The 21283-nt window shown below is 43.8% G+C and overlaps 1 protein-coding gene and 1 long non-coding RNA gene across 8 annotated transcripts in view; one reads left to right on the top strand and one right to left on the bottom strand.

Moving 5' to 3' along the window:
- Nucleotides 1–20941, top strand: part of JPH1 (junctophilin 1) — a 73703-nt gene extending 52762 nt beyond the window's left edge. Inside the window, exons 3-6 of one of the 4 annotated variants that reach the window (XM_064480891.1) lie at nt 2151–2269; nt 11349–11983; nt 18383–18478; nt 19089–20941. In XM_064480891.1, coding sequence (XP_064336961.1) covers nt 2151–2269; nt 11349–11983; nt 18383–18463 — 835 coding nt within the window. In that variant the 3' untranslated portion in view covers nt 18464–18478; nt 19089–20941. Of the gene's footprint in view, nt 1–2150; nt 2270–11348; nt 11984–18382; nt 18479–18629; nt 18917–18939 lie in introns of those variants that run through there. The other 3 variants (XM_010979417.3, XM_064480890.1, XM_064480892.1) reach the window with 3 other exon arrangements.
- LOC116149631 (uncharacterized) overlaps nt 2231–21283 on the bottom strand; it is a 135438-nt gene continuing 116385 nt past the window's right edge. For 2 of the 4 annotated variants that reach the window (XR_010378484.1, XR_010378485.1), the window contains 4 exons: nt 9350–9470; nt 9089–9236; nt 6943–7044; nt 2231–2371 (listed from right to left, as the gene is read on the bottom strand). This is a non-coding gene — a long non-coding RNA (uncharacterized LOC116149631). Of the gene's footprint in view, nt 2372–6942; nt 7045–9088; nt 9471–21283 lie in introns of all 4 variants that reach the window. The other 2 variants (XR_010378483.1, XR_010378486.1) reach the window with 2 other exon arrangements.

Raw genomic sequence — 21283 nt, 5'->3', positions numbered from 1 at the left:
ACACGTGGGACTAGAGCACCATCAGTGATGGCCCCCTGCGGGGGGTTGGGGGGGCTTGCTACAGCTGAGTCTTTAGGAATATGTTCTTACCCTCTTGATTTTGTCTCCATACCCTATAGACAGAGATCTAAAACATCCTCCATGATTCAGAAACAACAAATTTGATTATTGGAATTTGATTCATTTATTGTTAATTAATAGACTTTTTAGTGCAGTTTTAACTTTATGGTAAATTGAGCAGAAAGTACAGAGTCTCAGTACACCTCTTCCCCCGCCCCCACGCGCAGGTTCCCCCGTTACTAACATCTGCATCAGTGGGTACATTTGGTACATTTGGTACATTTGGTACAACTGGTGAACCAGCATGGATACAATGGTGTTAACTGAAGTCCATACTTTACATTAGGGTTCACTCTTTGCATTGTAAAGTTCAGTGGGTTTTGACAAATGTATGATGCCACATATCCCCCCATTGAAGGACTGTACAGAATAGTTTCGCTTCCCTAAGCATTCCCGGTGACCTGCCTGTTCGTCCCTCACCACTTTCACCCCAAACCCTCGGCAATCACTGGTCGTCTCTCTCTAGTTTTGTCAATCTGTTCATTTTTAAGTAACTACACAGCTGTTGACTAAGGAAGTTATCACTCATTCCTTTATTTATAAAGTAGGTCCTCAACAAATATTATGTGCCAGGCAGTGTCCTTTGCCTTGGGAATACAGTAGAGGATAAGAAGTTAAAAATCCCAAGAATAAAAAAAAAAAAAAAAAACTCCATGACATTCACATTCCAGTACATTAAGCCGCCAGGCTCAGCTGGGTCCTCAGTAGGAGTGAAGTGGGCCCCAGAGAGCACAGGATGAGAGGAGGTAGCTGGAGAATGTAATTTGAGAATGGAGCCTCCTACCAGTTAGCTGTGGTCTCAGGCCAGACCCCATCCTCCCCATTTTTCCTTCGTGCAGTCTGGTCCCAGGAATCCCATCTGCTGGCCGCCTCTAGGTGCCACCTGGGTTTTCTCTCCTGAGTCCAGCTGTGGTGTAATGCCATTTTGCACCTTTTCGTCTCCTGCTGACTCTGAAATTTATGCCAGCACCTCTTAAGACTTTTCTTAAGCTTTTACTACTAGTTATCTGTAGCCCTGCCTAGTGGTACAAAAAGAAAATAAAAAGTTCACAGAATTACAAGAAATACGTGCCCAAGATCATCATCTAAATACTAACTGGACAAGATCTTTGGAAGTGGATGACCCAGGGTCTTACTCTCCAATCCCCTCTCCTTGGGCAGACAGACATCGGTTCCCCTGTCTTGCCATGAGAAGCCCCATTCTTAACCCTGCCGCTTTCTCCCTGGCCTTGGTCCCCTAGAAAGGTAGGTGGTTTCAGTGAGTGAGGAGGGGTCAGGGAGAAGAGAACCATTTCCTCCTCTCCAGCCTTGCCCTCTTTTTGTTTCCCAACAGAAACGTGCTTACAGAGCAACTCCGTAGATTCCTTGGAACCCTCTTCTGCACATTCTCCAAGCAGACCCAGTGGTCTGCCCCTGCAGGCTGGGGAGAGCCCACCGCGGGCATCTCGTCCCAGCGACACATTCTGCAGTGTCACGCTGGTAGTTTGAATTGGCCTTGACGGGACTGTATATACACCATGGAAACCAGTCAGTGCTACAGATCAGTTTTACTGTTTCCCCCAGACAGCTACTTTACCAGCACACCAGGGCAGAGCTTTCTTATTCAAAGTCTTGTACTGACTCCACCATAGGAATTAAACCCATGAACTCTGTATTAATTCACAGGCTCTAATTCTACTCTCCATGGTTGTGGTAGGCAAGGGGGAATGCCAACCAAAGTAAACAGGGAATTTGATCCGAAGTTTTGAACACCAAGCTTTGCAGTAAGCCGCACCGAACTTACTTTTACTTTCATGAACCTGGAGAGAACGGTTGAGTCAATTCACAGGTGGTTTCATCTGTGTGATTATCACTGATGTCTCACAGCTGTGAGGCTGTTAACACTTCCTGCTGCAGGTGTGGGGCCAGGATCACAATTAGCATTTCTCTCCCCGCCCCCCGCCCGCCTGCGCCTGCCGGGGAGACTGTTCGCTGGGCCTGCGTAATTAGCAAGGAGCCCCGCGTGCTGACCACCCTTTGTGCCCCTGCAGGACCGCGCACGCCAGAGCCAAGGCCGACGCCGCCGACCAGGCTGCGCTGGCGGCCCGCCAGGAGTGCGACATCGCGAGAGCCGTGGCCCGGGAGCTGTCGCCTGACTTCTACCAGCCAGGTAGGGCCGTTGTCCTGTGATGGGGGAGGTGGGATCGTTGCCTCCGGTTCCCGCTCTCCTTTGTTTAACCCCAAGGCCTGTGCCTGGTGAATTTCAGGAACACTACAAAACAAGTGGGAGCATAGAGTCATCACATCTTAAGTGATATTTGGCTGGTTCCCCAGTGACCTTCTTTTCCCTTCCCACCTCCCCCTACTCCCCCCAACCCCCAACCCTTCCCAACTCCCCAGCCCCCGCCTCCTCCACTCCCCCCAACCCTCTCCAACCCCCACCTCCCCCACTCTCCCAACCGTCCTCAAACCTCCCACCCCTCAACCACAGTCACCACAGCAGCAACTGTGAGCTGATAGCAGTAAAGGAGACGAGAATCTAAAAGTATCTCAGAAATCGTATTGGAGTGTCAGGGAACCATTGCAGATGCTAAAACAAATACCTCAAAATCAGAGGCACCTGTAAACAACCCCATTAGCAGTAAAAGAAGAGCCAATTAGTGCTCTGACCTTCCTTTAAATATATCTCAAAGGGATGTGGTTGTGTTGCCCGAGAGTAGGTTCTTGGCTTGAAAAGGAGAGAATTCAGGAGTGAGGCACAGCAAAGTGGAAGCAAGTTTAGAGAAATAACACACTCCATAGAGTGCGGGGGTCTCAGGAGGCAAGAGAACAAGTGACCACAGGTGCAGGGCTGTTTGTTTTTAGGGGCTGGGTAAGTTCATACGCTAATGAGTAAGAGGATTACTCCAGCTATGTTGGGGAAGGGGCAGGGATTTCCAGGAACTGGGCCTCCTCACCCACTTTTGGACCTTTTATGGTCAGCCCAGGAGCTGTCCTGGTGCCTGTGGGTGTGCCATGAGGCTCAAGGTCTACTGGAAGTTGGTTCTAACTAGTTTGTCCTGTCTTCAGTTGCCCTGTTATTCCTTCAGTGGCTATGCCCTGCCCCTTCCCTCCTATCTCGGTTAGGATGTAAGGAAGTATATGCCACTTAAACAACAGGTGAGCCTGCACAGATCGAAAATGTATGTCATGATAAAAGAAATGAAAGTAACAACCAATACACACAAAATCAGTCCAGATCATCTGCCTCTCTAATGTTATAAAACAGCGACAAACAAATATTTACAGTAAGTTTAAATATTTAACTCACTTCTTAGTGATTTCCTAGTAGACTGTTTCCATCCCTCTCTATAATATACTGGTGTTAATGAAATGGCAGTCCCTACCTTTTTATGTATGTTTCTCTGTTGTTTTAGAAACAACATCTTCCCATTGATTGAGGGATCAACAGATTTTTAGGCAGAGGCCAAAAGAAATGTTCTAAATTTATAAATATAGAAATTTACATTTTCTTGGTAAAGAGTTTTCCCACATTGGTTTCTATTAAATCAAGCTGGATAACCAGCTCCCTGCATAACGTATGTATCCAATACCTGTTGGGTCCCAGTGGTGGAGGTATATTTGGGCATTAGTGTGACTACATGAACAGGGTAAGTCAAGGTGAACAGAAGAGCAAGAATCCGTGTAAAGCTAGAAACTTGGTGAGATAAAGGATGGGAGAATGAGAAGGAAATGATACGGGTTGTTCGGTTTTGTTGTTGTCTTTCCTGCAGAGAATGAAGACAGTAAAAGGTCATGTTAACAAGACTCAGTTTTATGAGAGTCTGGGGAGGGGCCCAGTCTAGTTGCTGAGTTGTCACAGAGTGACTGCTCTAATAGTTCAAGGGAGGTAACCAGCGTGATGAACGGTGGGTTGTGTGTGTGTGCGCGGGCGCGCACATCTCTCTTTTAAACCTCTAGGAGGGATTAAATCATTGACTACATACGTGTATTTTCTCAGGAAAGGGGAAATTTCCAGTTTTTGCAGTAGAAATAAACGGTCTCCTGGAAACCCATGCTTCCCTGGACGTAAGTCTAGGGCAACTACGTGTTCTAGGGGGTGAGAGCTGGGGAGAGGGTTCAGCCAGCGGGGAGGGATGTCTCCCCAGTAGCACTGCCGCTGGGGGCAGCTCAGTGGTCAGGAGACAGTGCGCAGCTTCACCGAGCAGCCCTGGGCCAGAGCTGATTTGGAAGCAGACAAATTTACTATTGTCTGCAGATGGTATTTCCTTGATTCTGTTGTTAATTCTGTTGGGATATAGTGTCCCCCGGGAGATTTCCATTAGGTGTTAACGAGAGGTAAATGATACGGGAGGTCATCTCAATTTTCCAGACTAAATGGTTTTAAAAGCCTTTTATGGTGCGAAAGCATTTGAGGGGGGGAAAGTATTGTGGGAAAATGTAATTCCACCCTTTCCTAGCTAAGACAGTTTCACATAAGCAAGTTGTCCATCTGTAATGAATACATCACAGTTGCAGGAGATGACAAGGGATCTATTTGAGACAAGAGCTAAGAGGGACGGCTGCAGTCCCCTTTGACCCACAGCCAACACTTCCTTCAGCAACAGTATAGAAAGCCCTTTCTGTACAGAGTATTATTGATCTTCTCAAGGGAGCATAACTCATGCTTTCCACTCTGCATTTACAGGGTGATCAAATCAGAGAGACATTTCTAAAAGGGCTTTCAAGTACTTTTTCCGAGTCAGGCTGCTTGTTTAATTTACGTATCTCAGATATCAATGTTGCCTTTGTTTGTAATGGATGTGCCGTGCATAGAAGTTGTTAATCCTGGGAAAAGGGATGTCTGTCACAGTTTACCATGAAAGTGCTCAAAGTATAAGTTATCTCTGTTCCGGAGCTGGCAGAATTTTCAGATATTTACCATCTTAGTTCAGTCTTACACTTTTGGTTTAAAACTGTATTATTCTACAGTTCAATTAAATACTAAGGGGAAAAATACGTGTGATGGCTTTATCAGTCAAAGGGCCGAGTTCTAATATAATAAAAAGCAGACAAATGGATGTATGTGAATGCACGTAGATAACTGTATACGTACACCGAAACCTGAATTGCCAAGAGTATGAGTGACACAGTGCATCGTCCCCCAGGAAATATTCTGAGTTAAACTTTAAAAAGAGCCCATGAGACTGCACCAAGGTGTAGCAAGTGATCATAAGTGACAGCAGAGCTGTAGTACAGCAAGATCTCCTTGTGACCTGATTGCGTGTATTTAAAACTTCTAAAGACTTGGTCACCCAAAGCAGTATAGAAAAAAGTCACAGACGAACAACTTGGCAGTGCCCATCCACCCACTCTGCAGAGGAGGGTGAAGCTATGGCCAAAACCTTGGAGTGGTGCAGTTGCACTGGCAAGGGCATTTCTGTTATGGAGAAGGGTGCAGGGAGCCGTAGCCAGCCGTGTATGGCTTTATTGGCAGGATCACCCGACTGAGGCAATGGACTCATCAGGCTTGCTCAGCCCGATGCCATCAGATACTTGATTCATCTCGTGCTCCTGTCCCGATTCCACATTGGCCAGTAACCTTCTAATTTTGGTTGAGCTCCTCGTGGAGGTCTGCCAGCTGGGAAAGCATGCAGTGGTGGTATCAGGGCAAGTCTCTGGCCTCGGTGACATTTACATTGCCCATTGTAAGCCAATGACTTGGCCTTCTGGTGTCATACATCAGTCTTGTGAGTGTGGGTGATGTGCGTCTGCCCCGAGGGATGGCTGTGCTTCAAAGTGCTGATGCAATTGGGTGTCTGAGCCAGGGAGGATGAGGTGAGACTGGATGATCACTAAGGAGGTAGGGGGAGTGGGACGTGGGGGGAAGAGGATTGGAAAACCGTATGTATGGCTCTTTGCTCCACTGTTTTGAGTTTCCTTTCCATCGAGACGCTTTTGTTTTTAATTCCAAGTGCTGCTCCACTGTTTTGAGTTTCCTTTCCATCGAGATGCTTTTGTTTTTAATTCCAAGTGCTACTTATCAGTTGTGGGGATGACTGGTCCATGGGTTTAAAAAGACTGAGAATGTGGTAAGTGTATCATTTGGAGCCCTCTGGGGAGACAACCACCACCCCCCCCCCCAACAAGCTTGTCTTCCTGTGTTGCAGTATGTGTGTATTAGTCAGCACTGGCTGCTATAACAAAGTACTTTAAACTGGTTGGCTTACACAGTAGCTGTTTACTTCTCCCAGTTCTGAAGGCTGGAAGTCCAAGATCAGGGTGCCAGCATGGTAGGGTTCTGGTCATGTCCATCTTTCTGGCTCACAGATGGCTGTCTCACCATGTTCTCACGTGGTATCTCCCCAGTACATGTACCCGAAGAGTGAGAATTCTCCTGTCTCTTCCTCTTTTTGTAAGAGCATTAAGCCCATCATGAACTAATGTAAATTATCTCCCAAAGGCCTCACCTGCAAATAACATCACCTTGGGGTTGGGGCTTCAGCACATGAGACACTCAGTGTGTAACAGCATGTATGTCCACACACACAGTATGTCGATCACTTGAAGTCTTAGTATAGGTTATTTTGAGTCGGTAGATGACTAAGCTCACACTTCTGGTATGAACTAGACATCTTAAGAATTTATATTTTCATTTTCATTATATAATTGTGCTAACCATTACTATGTAATATTTTTGGTTAAGAAAAGACAAGCATCCTGTCAATAGATGATTTTCTAAACTCACTTTCCAAACCCAAAATTCTGAGTAAATTTTTTTCATAGAAAAAGGGAAATGGAATAATCCACCAGTTGACATGAAATTAGTAATTCATAGGTTTGCTGGTTATCCCTGCCACTTACCCATTCCGGTGGATTCAGTTCCGCACACATGTGGATTGAACGTCTGCCGTGGGTAGTGCTCTGGGTGGCCGTCCCCATGGCTTGCAGACGAGAGTGCTATGGCTGTGTTCACAGAAGTTGCAGTATTATTACAGACAGGACTCTAAAGTCCTCCAGGAAAGTGGCATTCTTTCCACATAGCATATGAAAGTGATCCTGCAACTATACACAAAAACTTTCAGTCTGGTCCTCTTTTACTGATTGGCAGGCTCCCTCAAAAATATCTAATTTCTATGTAATGACTTCTGGTATTGCTACAAGGCATTTGCTAGCAGCACTGCCCTTGTAGACATTTGTCCTGGGGTGTCTCCCTGGTGTTCCTTCTGGGCCCAGCCATGTCACTGAGGCTCACCTATGAAGAACTAGCTGGATACCCGGCTGTTACCATCTGCTGTCTCTGTTCAGAGCCTTCGTGCCAACTGGAACGAGTAACCTTTCCGTGTGGGTGGATGACATGTGCTGAATGTTGTTGTTCCGTGTTGTGTGGCATGTCAGTGAGCAGGTGACCTGTATCTGACTTCTTCCCAATATGAATCCCCAGAGGGGAAGAAAAATCCCTTAGGATTCATAAATACTGTCTACAAAACAGTGAAAAATGCTGACTGCAACAACTATCAACACTTGTCATAATTTCCCTCCCTGGCAACATCCTGACTCGCCTTTTTAATGAACTGCTGCGTCGCATCAAGCCTCTGCTGCTGGCATTGCGGTGCTGACACGCGTTACTACACAGAACAAGTAGCAGGCACAACGTGTGCCTTCCAGGAATGTTGTCCAGGAAAAACTTCTGTCCTCTGCATTATATTAAATATCTTGTTTAAAAAGCACTTTATCTTCCCCTGGAAAATCTGTCTTCGTTTAACTGGCCAGTCCTCAGCCGACTCCGCCATGGTGGAACCATTTCCCACTGGACGCAGCTGGGCAGGGCTGGAGTTCGGTCTGCCTCTAGGCAGCATGCTTTCTGGCGTGCTGTTCAGTGTCTGTACTGGGTACACCAGCGTTACACCTGGAGCAACTGTTACCCATCAGTATTTCTAGACTTCCATGCCTACTTACTGAAGTCTCTGGGACTTGCACCCCAGGTGCCTCTGCTAGGCAGCAAATACAGAGCCACTGCTTTGGAAGTACGTTTATTCCCTTATCCAGCCAGTCTTTATAATAAAGCTAGGAATTTTCTTTTTGTAATCTGAAAGGTGGTGCTGGAATATGCTTCCACTGTTCTGGTAAATGCTTTGACCTCAACAGATTTCAAATATCATCAGAAGCTCTGTAGATAAATCTGAACCATTATGCCTGAAAATCTGGTCTTCGGAGGCGGGCACAAGTACTCATGTAAGAAATGCCTTTCCTAGGACACTTAGGACAGGAAAACTGTCCAGAAGAGCAATACATGAGGTTTCTAAAGATCTAAAAGGAGTGATTAGAGGAGTATTTGAGAGTTAATAAACATAATGAATACATTCATTGGAATACAGAGTAGCTTCATGAAAGTCCATTAATAAAAATTCCTCCAGTGGCTACATCGTTCTCTGCTTAGCCTGATCACGACCGTGTAAATGAAGACGTAGGAAGAGCTTTGTCCTTTACAAAGTGTTTGAAACTGTGCTTTGTGTCCAAGTACTATAGGGGTTTCCAGTGATAACTAAAGCCTATCACTTTTTTAAAAATTCTTTTTCTTGGCCCCACTATTACTGAATTGCCTTGAGTCTCCTCCCAAATCAACGCTCTCTCGTAGCTATGCAGTGTCAGCCTTTGCTGGCCGCTGTCACTTCTGGGATCTGTCAGAGCAGCTCCCGTTTCAGCTTCTAATCTGCTTTCTGCAGGAAATGCAGGTGAGACCAGCAGTCACCCGGATAAATCCTAAACTTGTAAGCGTCACTGTTAGGGTCTCGCTTTTTCAAAATGAAGCGCTTGGGCTGTGTGACAGCTTTATTTCTCATGGTTCAGTGACTGTCATTTCCTTCTAACTTTAAGAATGTAGAACTGGTCCTGTTTGCCAGAGTCTGTTCTCCCATTCGTTTCTGTGCATGTGCTTAAGTTAAACATTAGTTTTTAATATGCCTTAATCCTAAAATAGAAAGATTTGCAAAATACCTTTTGCACTTACCCCATAGATTGAAGACATTAAAAGTTCTTGTAACTTGTGTTTCAGAGCTATGTTGCTTAGGTTAAAAAATCCATTGGCTCTTGACTGTTACCTTTGCACAGAACATTTGCTCCCATGCCTAGACAGGTGTTTCAGTGATGATGGAACACTGGATAACAGTAAAGCACAAATAAAACCAAGGCTGAGGAAATTTGGGGTAGAGGGGAGAGAGAAAAATATGTAAACAAGGCACGGCAGAGTTGGGGTTGTATAAAAACATACTTGCAGTAGATGAGGGGCTTCTCCATGCAAGACCAGTGTAAATGTCCATAAATGGGTTTTTACAGGCAGGGGCACGCCTGCCGATGAGGAGCATCGCTCTCCTGCGCTCCTGCTGATGCGTCTTTGGGCGGTGTGGTCCCGTCAGCGCACCAAGAAAGAATTCAGAAGCAGAAAGCACCTTTTGAATAATTGCCATTTCCTCTTTTTCGCTACTCAAGTGAGATCCTTCTGTTCCAAGAATTCATACTGCCATTTTTGATGGAGCATTTAAAAGAAAATTGCCAACCATTTAAAAGGCAGCACTTCACCAAGACCGGAAAGGAAATCTCACTTGTTAGCATGCAATCTTGACCTGTTGGGGAAGTCGGAACCCCGAGGGGTGGATGTGGCTTCTGGAGGATGGCATGGGAGATAATGCTGCTATGCTTTGGCTATTACGCTTCTGGCCCCGAGTACAACCTACAAATGTGGGTTCTCGGGAATTCTCATTTCTAGGCTTACTATATTACATGTCACGTTCTGTTTTATCTTAAGGATACACAGGAGCTATGTGACTTTTGGTTTTTTTCAGCTGCTACAGCTATTCCCACATCAACGCAAACTGGAAAATGCCTGCGTCCTAAGATTTTGGTGAGGCTTTAAATTTTGGAAAATATGTTTTGTGATAAATAGCAGGCTCACAGCAGTGACTGCTCCATCGCTCAGACCACCCCAGGAAGAGCAATTACAAGCAGGCAGTTTACATTTTAAACAGTTAAGGATAATTGCTCTCCAGCCCCTCTGAGCTAGGGCTTGGAGGCGGGGCAGGAAGGGAAGTCAGCGGATGCGATGCCATGGAGTTGACCAGAGGTGCAGCCTCCTGTAAGGCAGTTAGTGGGTGATTTCTGCTCCAGAGATGACGTTTCAGCTGCTGCCCATTTGCAGAGAAGAGCGCCAACTGGACTGTGTAACTTTTGACTTCACCTTCCTGAGATGAAAAGTGGCTGATGGGTGGAGTGGTAGCTGAAGCTGGTGCAGGACCTGGTTCCTGGGGAGGGGCTGGGAGGCAGTGCCAAGCGGGGAGGGCACTGCCGGGGAGCATGTGTCAGAGCCCCGGAGAGGCCCTCCTTAAGCTGTCACTGCCAATACCAGCTTGTGGTGCACATTCTCTTTACACCTCATTCCTCCCAAAATCTGCCCATAAAATAACTGCACCAAGGTCCTGGTTTTTAAATGAATTTTTTTCCGTTTATAAAAATAACATATGATTGTTATACAATTCTAAAGTATTCAGAAAAGGGGGGAAAATCCTGAGACTACAGAGCCAAAGACAACTGCCTTGGCTTGACTTTGAGGCCCTCAGAAACACTGCTGATGCAAATCCAGGCGGTGAAGGGAGTCCGAGTAAATTACTCTGTAAAGTGTAACCTAAGTGTCAGAGGTTATTCCTAACTAGGAAGTTTAAATGATCCTTTGATGAATTGTCATTAAAAATGTTATCTGTCCCACCAAAAAAGTTATCTGCACATCCTCTTACAGTGTAGATACTTTACTAAACATTGATTTAATACACTTAAATGTTCTAATATATTAAACATCAAATACACGAGTCAGTTTTTTTGTATATGAGTGTATACATTATGTGTTTATGTTATACCATGCAATTTAAACGTGCAGATTAATTACAGTGTTGTCACCAGCACTCCATCCATGTGAATTCTGCTGGCAGGAAGAAACAGTGTAATTATCAGGGAAGTCAGAACTGTAACTTTTACAGCTACCAAAATAGTATAAGTAATGGCATATATTAACGTACAACTTTTTCAGCAATAAATAATCTTTTCTCCCGGGGAAGGAAACGCTCTGGTGCTTAGTCAAAGCCTCGTAAATACATTTAAGAGAGAAAGAGGAAAGGCTAAGCTGATTGAGCAAAAATATGTCAGTAGCGACCACGAGGAACAAGCCTTTGTGCCTTATTTTTGTTTTGTCACCTCCCCTTCTGTGTCCATCTTCTCCCCAGGCCCAGATTATATCAGACAGAGATCACAGGAAGGTGTGGATGCTAAAGAGAAGCCTGAAGAAAAGGTACCGGAAAAGCCACCCACGCCAAAGGAGTCGCCTCACTTTTATCGCAAAGGCACAACACCGCCAGGGTCCCCAGAGCCGAGCCCCAGACAAGGCCGCCCTCCCTCCCCCAAGCCGGCAAGGAAGCAGAACCCCAGCTCGGGGGCCAGACTCAACCTGGACGGCAGGAGCACGGTCAATGAGCAGGTGACGGCCGTCGTCAACCAGCCCTTGGCATCCAAGGCTCCCTCCAGGGAGGTGGGGGCAGTCATGCCCCACTCCAAGTACTCTGGCCGCCACCACGTCCCCAACCCCAGTAACGGGGAGCTGCACTCTCAGTACCACGGCTACTACGTGAAACTGAACGCCCCACAGCACCCGCCCGTGGAGGACGACGAGGGGCCCGGCCACCCTCCTGCCGTGCTGGCGCACAAGCCATCGCCCAACAAGTGGAGCCCCCCGAAATCTGTGACAAAACCAGTTGCCAAAGAAAGCAAAGCTGAGCCCAAATCTAAGACGTCTGAACTTGCCATACCAAAGAACCCAGCGAGCAACGACCCGTGCCCTCCTTTGGAAAAAGAAGCCAATTCAGTAAGTTGTGCACGATGCGCCCGCCCTCCCCTTCCTGGGGTTGGGCTTTGGGGTGGCTGCTCAGGTGACCTGCACCGGGGTGGCACCCAGGCTAGCAGAGTCCTGCTGAGCACGGGCTAGAGCAGCGCTTAGCCCTTGCAGCTTGGCCAGCACAGGGCCCTCGGGGCAGAAGTTCCTCCCTACTGGCTTCATGCAGGCAGGCTGACCTGACCTGCAGGTTACAGCATCACACTGAGCATGGCTTTACCAGTACCTGGGGCTGAGCTTCATCGTGGCTGTCTTAGCTCTGATGGCTGTAACAAAAATTCCATAGACTGGGTGGCTTAAACAGCAAACGTGTATTTCTCACAGTTTTAGAGACTGAAGATTCCCAAGATCAGGGCACCAGCAGATTTGGTGTCTGATGAGAACCCACTCCATGGTTCCTAGAATGCAGGCCCCCTTCCCACTGTGGCCACACAGGGCGGATAGAGGAAAGCAGCAGGCTGTCTCCTCCCAAGGGCGGTAATGCCATCATGGGGGCTCCATCCTCATGACCTCATTACCTCCCAGAGGCCCCTCCTCCAAATACCATGGCATCTGGTGTTGGGGCTTCAGTGTGTGAAGGTGGGAGCAGGGGACACACACACGCAGCCCACAGAAGTAGCTGACTGATGGCTAGAAAGGAATCTCGGCCCCTGTGGAGGGCCAGCCACTCTGAGGTCTTGCCGGGGAGACAGCGCGGCTGCTGCTTGCTCAGTTCTTAACCTGTCCTTTGACTCCACCCCAACAACAGCCAGCATCTTTAGACCAAAGAACATCTTTTCTAGCTATTGTGAATTACTCTCATAAATATTTAGTTTGGATTTTACTTGATAGCCAGATTTTACAGCCAGAACATTTTTCTTTCCCAAAAGAGAACTGAAATTTTTCAACTGCTTAAGAAAATTCCCTTGGTCTTCTAACTCCTCAGGGTATAAATGCTCCTAAATTTCAGTTTTCTGGTAGATGCTGGTTTTTATTATCAGTCTTGAGCATTTAAGGTTTTTAGTAGTCAACCAGAAAGTTTTCAGTTATTGGTAAATGTCTACGTCCTCATTCAGTGATACTTGTTAGTGATCTACAGAATTTGATAAAGTACTAATTCTGTATAATTTATAAAATCTGAAGCTACCTAGTTTTTTATTTAAAAAAAAAATGACTTGTCTCTTGACCTGGAACAGACTGTAAGGAAGCCAGAGCCAGCCCAAATATTTACTAGTAATTTCAGAGACATATTTGCATAAAGGTGTGGACTAGTATTTCTAGCCAACAAGAATATAATACAACCAGTTTCTTTTATTTTTTAACTGACATTATCGTCAGTTTAAGATGTGTTAATTTCTGGTGCACAGATTAGTGACTTGGCATCAGTTTCTTCTGTCTGTTCAAACTACACGTAGGCTAAGCATTGAAATTCATTTTGTGGATTAAATTATGTTTGAAATTTAGATAAATCTAACACTGGTTCCCACCTTTTTTAAAAATTCTCATCTTTTTAATTATCTAAATATAAATTAATCAGATTAGCATGATTAACTGTTTGACAGTCTGGATAAATGGTTTTCAAAGCAGAACATGAGGCTGTTCAGTAAGCATTCTTTTAAAAAAAAATTAACATTGATCTATCAGCATCCTGATATTATAACTGTAATATATATGATGATAATATCACTATTGAATTTGTTAAATGTAGTAACTCACTTCTCATTTGGCTTTCAGCATTTATATCCATAGGTTAATGAAACTTCACATAAATATTAGTATTAGTTTGCCTGACTTACAAGGGGGACCTTCAAACAATGCAAGGCCATGTTGTGTATACCTTTGGGTACCCAGTAGTGGGGTCCAGTTGACTTCCAGTACTCCCCAGGGGAAAGTGCATGCCCCATGTCCCACATATTAGGTGTTACCGAGCTCTTTTCTGTAATAGGTATTCTTGGTAAGTTCACAGCCTTCGTGTTTAGCAACAGCATCTGTCTCACTGATGTGCACAACCGCTGGCTTCTTAGAATTAGCCCAGCATCCTCCAGCTCGGTAGGTTGGTCTCTCGGGTTCCCTTACACACCCCGAGGGAGAAGGGAGGCCAGGCAGCTCTGTACCTCTGTCAGGACCTGGGAGTCGAGGCTGAGTGGGCACCTCAGTTAGTTTAACAACTAAGTTAAACTAAGTCGAGGCTGAGTTAGTTTAACAATTAACTTCCTCTTCCTAAGAGTAACAGAAAGCTGCCTTTCACACCCCTGGTAACTGTTTTCTTTAGAGTTAGGATGTGACAGAATCATTATAAAGGCAGCGAATGACCTTTCAAACAAACAAAAGCGCACTACATACAATTTTGAAATAAAAAGACACTGTAAGTTAGAGGTGTACCAACAGCAACCTGGAAGGTCACAGAAACATTCCCACCAAAGCAGGTATTAGAGGGAACACCAGACTGAATCTGTGAGTGCTCTCGGTGGGCAGCTGTGAGAGATCTACTTTTGAGTCAGAATCACCACTTGTAGGGTGGCTGGCCCAGTCATCTGCAGTTTTAGTCGGCCAGCTCATTGGGACAGTAGAGGCTAATGACCTCTGACACCAGATTTAGGTTCAAATCCCAGCTGTGGTGTTCACCAGCTGTGTGACCTTGGGCAGGTTTCCTGACTGCTCTGGGCCTTGGTTTCTTCGTCTGTAACCTGTAGGGTAAGATTGTTGGGAGTTGATACTTAGAAAGTTCTTAGCACAGTGCCTGGCCCAGAGTAAGTCTTCCAGAAACATTGGCTGTTACTAAGTTTAAGTTCAACACTGAATATTCCAGGAGGTTCTGACCTATCCTCAGGATCACCCTGGATACTGATCTCCTAGAAACACAGAGAGTCTTCTGGGACATAAGTGGACACTAGAGCAAGTTAATTACCTGTATTCAAGAGGTGGGGGAAGGGGAGCGACAGCAAGGATTATCCTGCAGCCTTCCTCAAATCTCGGGCTCCTGCGGGCAGTGGTTGCACGTGGGCTCATGTTCCAGGAGACGCGCATTCTGTGAGATACCAACATTTCTGCAGGATTTTGCGATAGGGCAGCTTGGGTGGTGGCAGTAGAGGTATCCTAGAACCTTATCAACAAATAGCAACAAATAGACCAGCGAGCGGTCTTCTGTTTCAGCATCACAACTCCTGAAAACCACCTGCGCTTTTTTCTTAGCCATTACTGTGATCACCTGCCAAGTTTACTTGGAGACGTACCCTACCTTTCTTCTGAATCACTGTAAGACCTAAGGCAGCCCTGCTAGATCAGGTTTGAACCCCATGCACACATACAATAAGTACCCATAATTATACTTTGCTCTTTTCATGTCTTTGGAGAAGTTTTAGGTTTAACATAAAGAAACTGTACTAACTTTTCAGCAAATTCTTCACAGGTTTAAATGAGTGCTAGATCTTTTTCTTGAAGAAAAAAAAAAATCTACAACTTGTTCTGTATGTGTACTTCCTGCACCTTTATTTTCTCACTGCCGGGAAGCTTCTTCCCATCAAGACCTGCACTTCGCCATGCACAGCTTCTTTTATGACACCTGTCCCAGTCAGTCTTGAAAAGCAAGACTGAATTTTTTTCATTTTGCTATTTTAAGCTACAACTGGCCACCACAGTCATATTTATGAGACTTCATCTTAAAGCTCTCCACCCTGTACCCAGCCTAGGTATCTGAAGAACACAGAGGTCACGTCTTGCTCTCTGCCTTATTAAACATAGTGTCCCAGAATTTATTTTTTACCTGGTTGCTGTTTGAGCCTTTTTTTTTTTTTTTTTTTTTTGCTGGTTTACCCTCATCTTCACTGGGTTAGTCTCAAAAACAGCTTTATAAATGGAGCTGTACTGGTAGGATAAATATACGTAAGTGTGTATATTAGTATATATATATAGGCTAAATGTGCATTCAATAGAAAGTATATTTATATATAAAACACATACACACTCATCAACACACAAACCTCAAATACTAACCAATTCAAAAAGGTTGGATAAATTCATGGAACCTTACAAGGACTTATGAAATGGGAGTTAAAGGTCCAGCCACACCGTGTTTTTGAAGGAAACTTTACTGAAGGAACTTTATCAGTCTGCATTCCCAGGGTCCAATGCAAGTCACTGAAAGCTACACCATGTGGTTCTGACCCTGTTGTTACCTTTTCTCATCTTTCATATTGCTGGCTTTGGGACTTACGAATGAAATTCACTGACCTGAAAGAGTTCATGACCCCCAAAATTCTTAACACATTTATGCGCAAAATCTAATCAAAGTTTGTATATTAATAGCACTTCCTTAATTTCCGTGCTGAATAATAATAATGTTGGAAGATCATCTCAATTCTCTTCTGAGTTATAAGAGTTTCCTACATTATTTGTATGTTCTAAGTTAACCATGGTTGGAGTTACATAGGTTACTACTTGGTAATTTAGAACAGAACTGTTCTAAAAGAACCATTGGTCGTTATCATGATTTGATGTTGTCTTGTTACTACAGAAGCATAGGATACAGATGAAAAACACCATTTTAAAGAAGTTGTTGGGAAATGATTAAACTAAGGCCTGTGGCTTTAACAGAGAAACAGAAGCAAGAATATGGGGCTCTGAAGTGAACAGACTGAGGTTTAATCCCAGTTCTGATTTGTTCAAACTAGCTGAGTAACCTTGGGCGAGACACTTACCCTCTCAGGGCTCTGGAGAACGGAACCAGTCATCACTGTGAAGAATTATGTATGTGTTTTCCTCCCGTTTACTTGGGGTTTTCTTCTTCCTAATGGTCACTATGTCAAGGGCACCCATTTTTATTCCTCCTCTCCTGCACCCTGATTTGATTAATCACCCTGTTCTTTGTCTAACACAGTAAATATATCCGTTCAACCACGACCTCCCATAGCACCGGGAAAAGTGCCAGGAGATAGGTTTTCATTAACTCTTGGTTGCCTGAATGAATTGGGCAACCCTTATATGTGGGTACACAGTGGTGAGCAAGGCAGGGCCCCGGGGTGGGGCGGGGAGGAAGGATGAGATGACAGTTAACAAGAAATGACAACCAAGTGTGAAGTATTAGCCTAGAGAAAGAACAGGACACTGACCTCTACCAGGGGGTGCTGGCCTCATCCAGAAAGGAGACCTCCTTGAAGAATGTGGGACCCAAGCCCTAGACCCTGCGAGATGAGAACTGGACCAACAGTGGCTCCAATCTCCCTGTTCACTTACCACTCACCACCAAAATCACACCAGTACAGCATTTGAGTACTCGGTGACACATTGTCACTGTAGTCTCACTGGACAGTCAGGTATCATCCAGCTGTTTCCTCATCTGTAAAATGAGACCTACCCTCCCTCCCTCATAAGGCAAGGTTTAGAACACTTTTAATGCCACTTAAGAATTAGATACTGTTGGTCACTCTCTCTTGCCTTCTTAAACAGCCTGCACTCTGTCTACGGAGTGTGTACCTTTACTTTAACCACCACCATCTCCCTCCCAACCCCATGTACATCTAAATAAATCTACTTTTACTCAAAAAAACAAGAAAAGAATTAGACACTATTTTAATAGTAAATACCAAGGTCGCATCTTTGTAGTAATAAAGATGGCCAAGTATGGGCAGGTCTGAAAAGATGGGTCATATAAGGTTCTTTTTCTCTGGGTTTTTTTTAAACAAGAAAGTTTGGGTACGTTGGACTACATGGTATTTACTGTAGCGGTATTCATCAAAATAGGATTCTGTGATTTGTTAAAATGTAACTTGATATCTGAAATGTCACGGCTGTGAGCAGGGAAATTAAAGAGTAGACCCACACGATAATTTCTTAAAAGGTTCAGTTTCCTACTTGTGGTCCTTATTTTAGGGGAGGAGTGGTATCCATAAAGAAGACCAGGAAAAGCAAGTCAGAGAACCTCGCTTTGAGTTTTTCCTAAACTTTTCCTGAGCAGCCTCATTATCCTAAAGACACTGTTCTAACAGCCTTTATGAAGAAGCGATTCTTGCTCATCCAAACTACACCTTAACAAAAAATGCCTATCAAATTCCCATTTGCTTTTACACCCATTACGGCGAGATGTGTCTCACCCGGACTGTTGCCCAGTGTTCTGAGGTGAAGGAAGTAAGTTATTTTTTAAGTCATCTTTTAGGTTTGATCAAGACCGGGTTCATTTTTAAGTGAAAGTTCAGAGGCAGCGCCATCTAAATACAGCACAGCTATTTTTAGTTCATACCTTTTGGAACTGCTGTCGTCATTCATGCCTTATTTACTGCGACTGTGTTGGGTTTTTTTTTTTTTTTTAATATTTTTGGTAATTGGTTTTGTGAGCTAATGTATCTGTTGATATTAACATGGAAAAGTGACACTCGTTCCGTTCCGTCTCCTTTCCAGGGCCCTAATTCAGTCATGATTGTCCTTGTCATGCTGTTGAATATCGGGTTGGCCATTCTTTTTGTTCACTTTCTAACTTGATCGGAATTAAGAAAGGTAAGAACAGCCTTAATTCCTCTATAGAATCACCATCTATAACGTTCTTTTCCCATGTCCAAATTTACGTTTTTTGTTTTTTTTTTCTCCTAACAACTCCGTATTGTCCTTCACTTTCACTTTGGCTGTGCCTGAATGTGATTCAACATAGTTACTTAATGAGATAACTGTTTTGACCCTTCGGTGCAGTCATGACCGCTAGTGGTGTTGGCCCACAGTTCTCTGCAGTGGTGTCGTCAGCCCTTTAAATGGTGCGCCCCAGGCAGACTCAGACACGGGGAAGGAGGCTTGGAATTAGGATGGGATCGTTGAGAGAGATGAAACTTGGAAAACCCAGCCAGAGGACCTGTGCGGTCCCCCCTGGGGATGCTTTGTGGCTTTGGGGTCCTCTGGGAGCTGAAGCACGCGGCCGTGTCGGAGAGCAAAACTTAATAATCATTCTTTTTTAAAATCTGCTGAAGCAGCCCCATCCGGCGAAGCTCTTGGCATTGGCTACTCCATCTGTCCTAGCAGAGTGTGACTAAACTGGAAATGTATGGAGCTGCATTTTTTTTTTTTTCTTGATGGAAGTCAACAGCTGCCTTACTATTTTACCATCTGACGTTTTTAGTAGGGAGCTGGGGAAACAAACGACTGCCCAAGGAATGCGGTCGGAGGATTGTGTTGCTGTGGCCGTGGTTCCAACAGTCACTCCTGTCTCGTTAGAAGAAACAGGTAGCAGCATCACTCACCAGTCTTATGCCACGACCTGCTGCTCTCACATCTCCTGGGATGTCCCAGGAGAGAACGTTTCGTTTGCTTGTGCACGACTGTTCATTTTTGCTGTTTATTTAAATACGACGTATAGTCGTCTATGGCGTGCCGTCCTGGCTGGATGAAGCACACACGTTGCATCTCGAGGAAAAGAAGTAACAAAATTCTAGAGGAAAATGTGTTTATTTTGATAGCAATACATCATTCTTCATGTTGTTTAGTCTTCCTAAACCTGTAAAAGGCTATTTATCTTTACAATTTAGCAGTGCGAAGGCATTATACCTTCCTAAGAAATCGTTTGATTTTGAACATTTTTAACACTACTGAGATGAATTATTTATGCACTTAGGAGGTGCTAAATTTTAAAAGCTGAAAGACAACAGAATTCTAAGAAGTGTAGTCAAAACGTTGCATGGATTGCAGTAATCGGTGTTTAAAGGATTCAGTTTCATTGCTGACGTACTTCACCAACCAAATAAAATCTTGTCAGTGGCTATGTTAATTCCCATGAAAGTTAAGCAAGATGCTATTAATAACTGCTCTTCTCTTTTTTTTTTTTCCAACTTAAATTTTTGTTGAATACATTCAGGTAGAGCATAAAGCTTTGTTAAATGAGTGCTTCTCGATTTAATGCCTTTCATGTTTTTCAAAGTCCTTTTGTAATTTTATTTCACATTTTAAAGGCTTAGACATTTTTGTTTTAAGTACCCGTCTTTTGCAGTCCTTTGTTTTTCTGACACAATCTGATTTTTTTGCTGTTTTGTAACTTATTCTTTATTATGCAGAAGCATGCTAATTTAGAGAAACTACATAGTCTTTATGAAAATAATTATTTAAAAAGGAAATCAGGGGAGGAACGGTATCTGTTAAATCTCTGTAAAACATTACATTGAGGAGAGGGAGCTATTCCTAAATATTTCCACTATCTGCATGGTTTAATCAGGTTCTTTTTATCTTATTTGCTACCCTTTCAATGCGGAAGAGACACCTCACATGTTAGCACAGGTGTGGACTCTGTTTTCTCACCTGCAGGGGAGTAACCCAGTGGTGTTTTTTGCAGAAGTACAATATGTTGAGAATCCTGGGTGTGACCAATATGGAATGAAGAAAGAGAGCAAATGAAAATTACAACTTGTATATTTATTTATTTTTTACATTTTGCTTTGACTTTTAAATTTAGGAAGTACGTTTTTACCCAAGAAATGTTTAAGTTCCTGTGTCAGCCCCAGTACTCCCACTGCTCCTTCCTAACCCCGTAGCTCTTTATGCTGGGAAAGCTGATTTTTTTAAAAAAAAAATAAAATAAAATATTTAATCTCAAGTGTTTATTTCAAATGTGTAACGCTTTGGAAATAATGGGTAACAGATAATAAAAGGATATGTTTATAAAGTGAGCATGTTGGTTCCATTTATAAATATATGTATGATTTATAAGCTTTTTTAAAACAAAGCTCAAATTGTTGGTATTTTTCTAAAATGTGCACAGCTGTATTTTACATGAAAGGCTCTTTCTAATGGGTTGTTATACTGTACTCTACATTTTGGACAGCACATGAAGTCTGCCAATGTACTTAATAAAACATGACTTTGTTTATTTAAAGTTTCTTGCTGTGAAAAAGAACTCCCTACCTGTGAGTTCCTTTATTTATAATCCTTGAAACCAAAATGTATAATGTACAGTTTTCACAACTGTATCTGCTCTAATAAAAAAGTTGGTTATTAATAAAGCTGGTGTGTTTTTTTTTTTTTTTTTTTTTTTTAGAGTAAATTACTGTCGAGTTCTGTGGAATTTTTTTTGGTGGTGATGGTGTTGAAAGCTCTGCTGAAAAATTAACAGTAGAAATTGGGGGGATGTACTCAAAGAATCTGCATGGCAGAAGGTCATATTAATATCACACCATTATTTTTTTCTACATTTCTTTCATCCTGGGCCTTTCGAATCATTTTGCAAAATAGGATGCATTGCTCTGCTTAGTTGCTTCCTTAACTGTATTAGTGCTGTATCCAGGGTTTTAAGTCTTGCTCCTGTTTTTAAGGAAAACTTAAAGTTGG

This window comes from Camelus dromedarius, chromosome 30 (assembly GCF_036321535.1).
Source record: "Camelus dromedarius isolate mCamDro1 chromosome 30, mCamDro1.pat, whole genome shotgun sequence".
In the NCBI taxonomy this organism is placed as follows: Eukaryota; Metazoa; Chordata; class Mammalia; order Artiodactyla; family Camelidae; genus Camelus; species Camelus dromedarius.
Note: the sequence above shows the minus strand (reverse complement) of the source record. Positions and strands in the feature narration are given on the sequence as shown.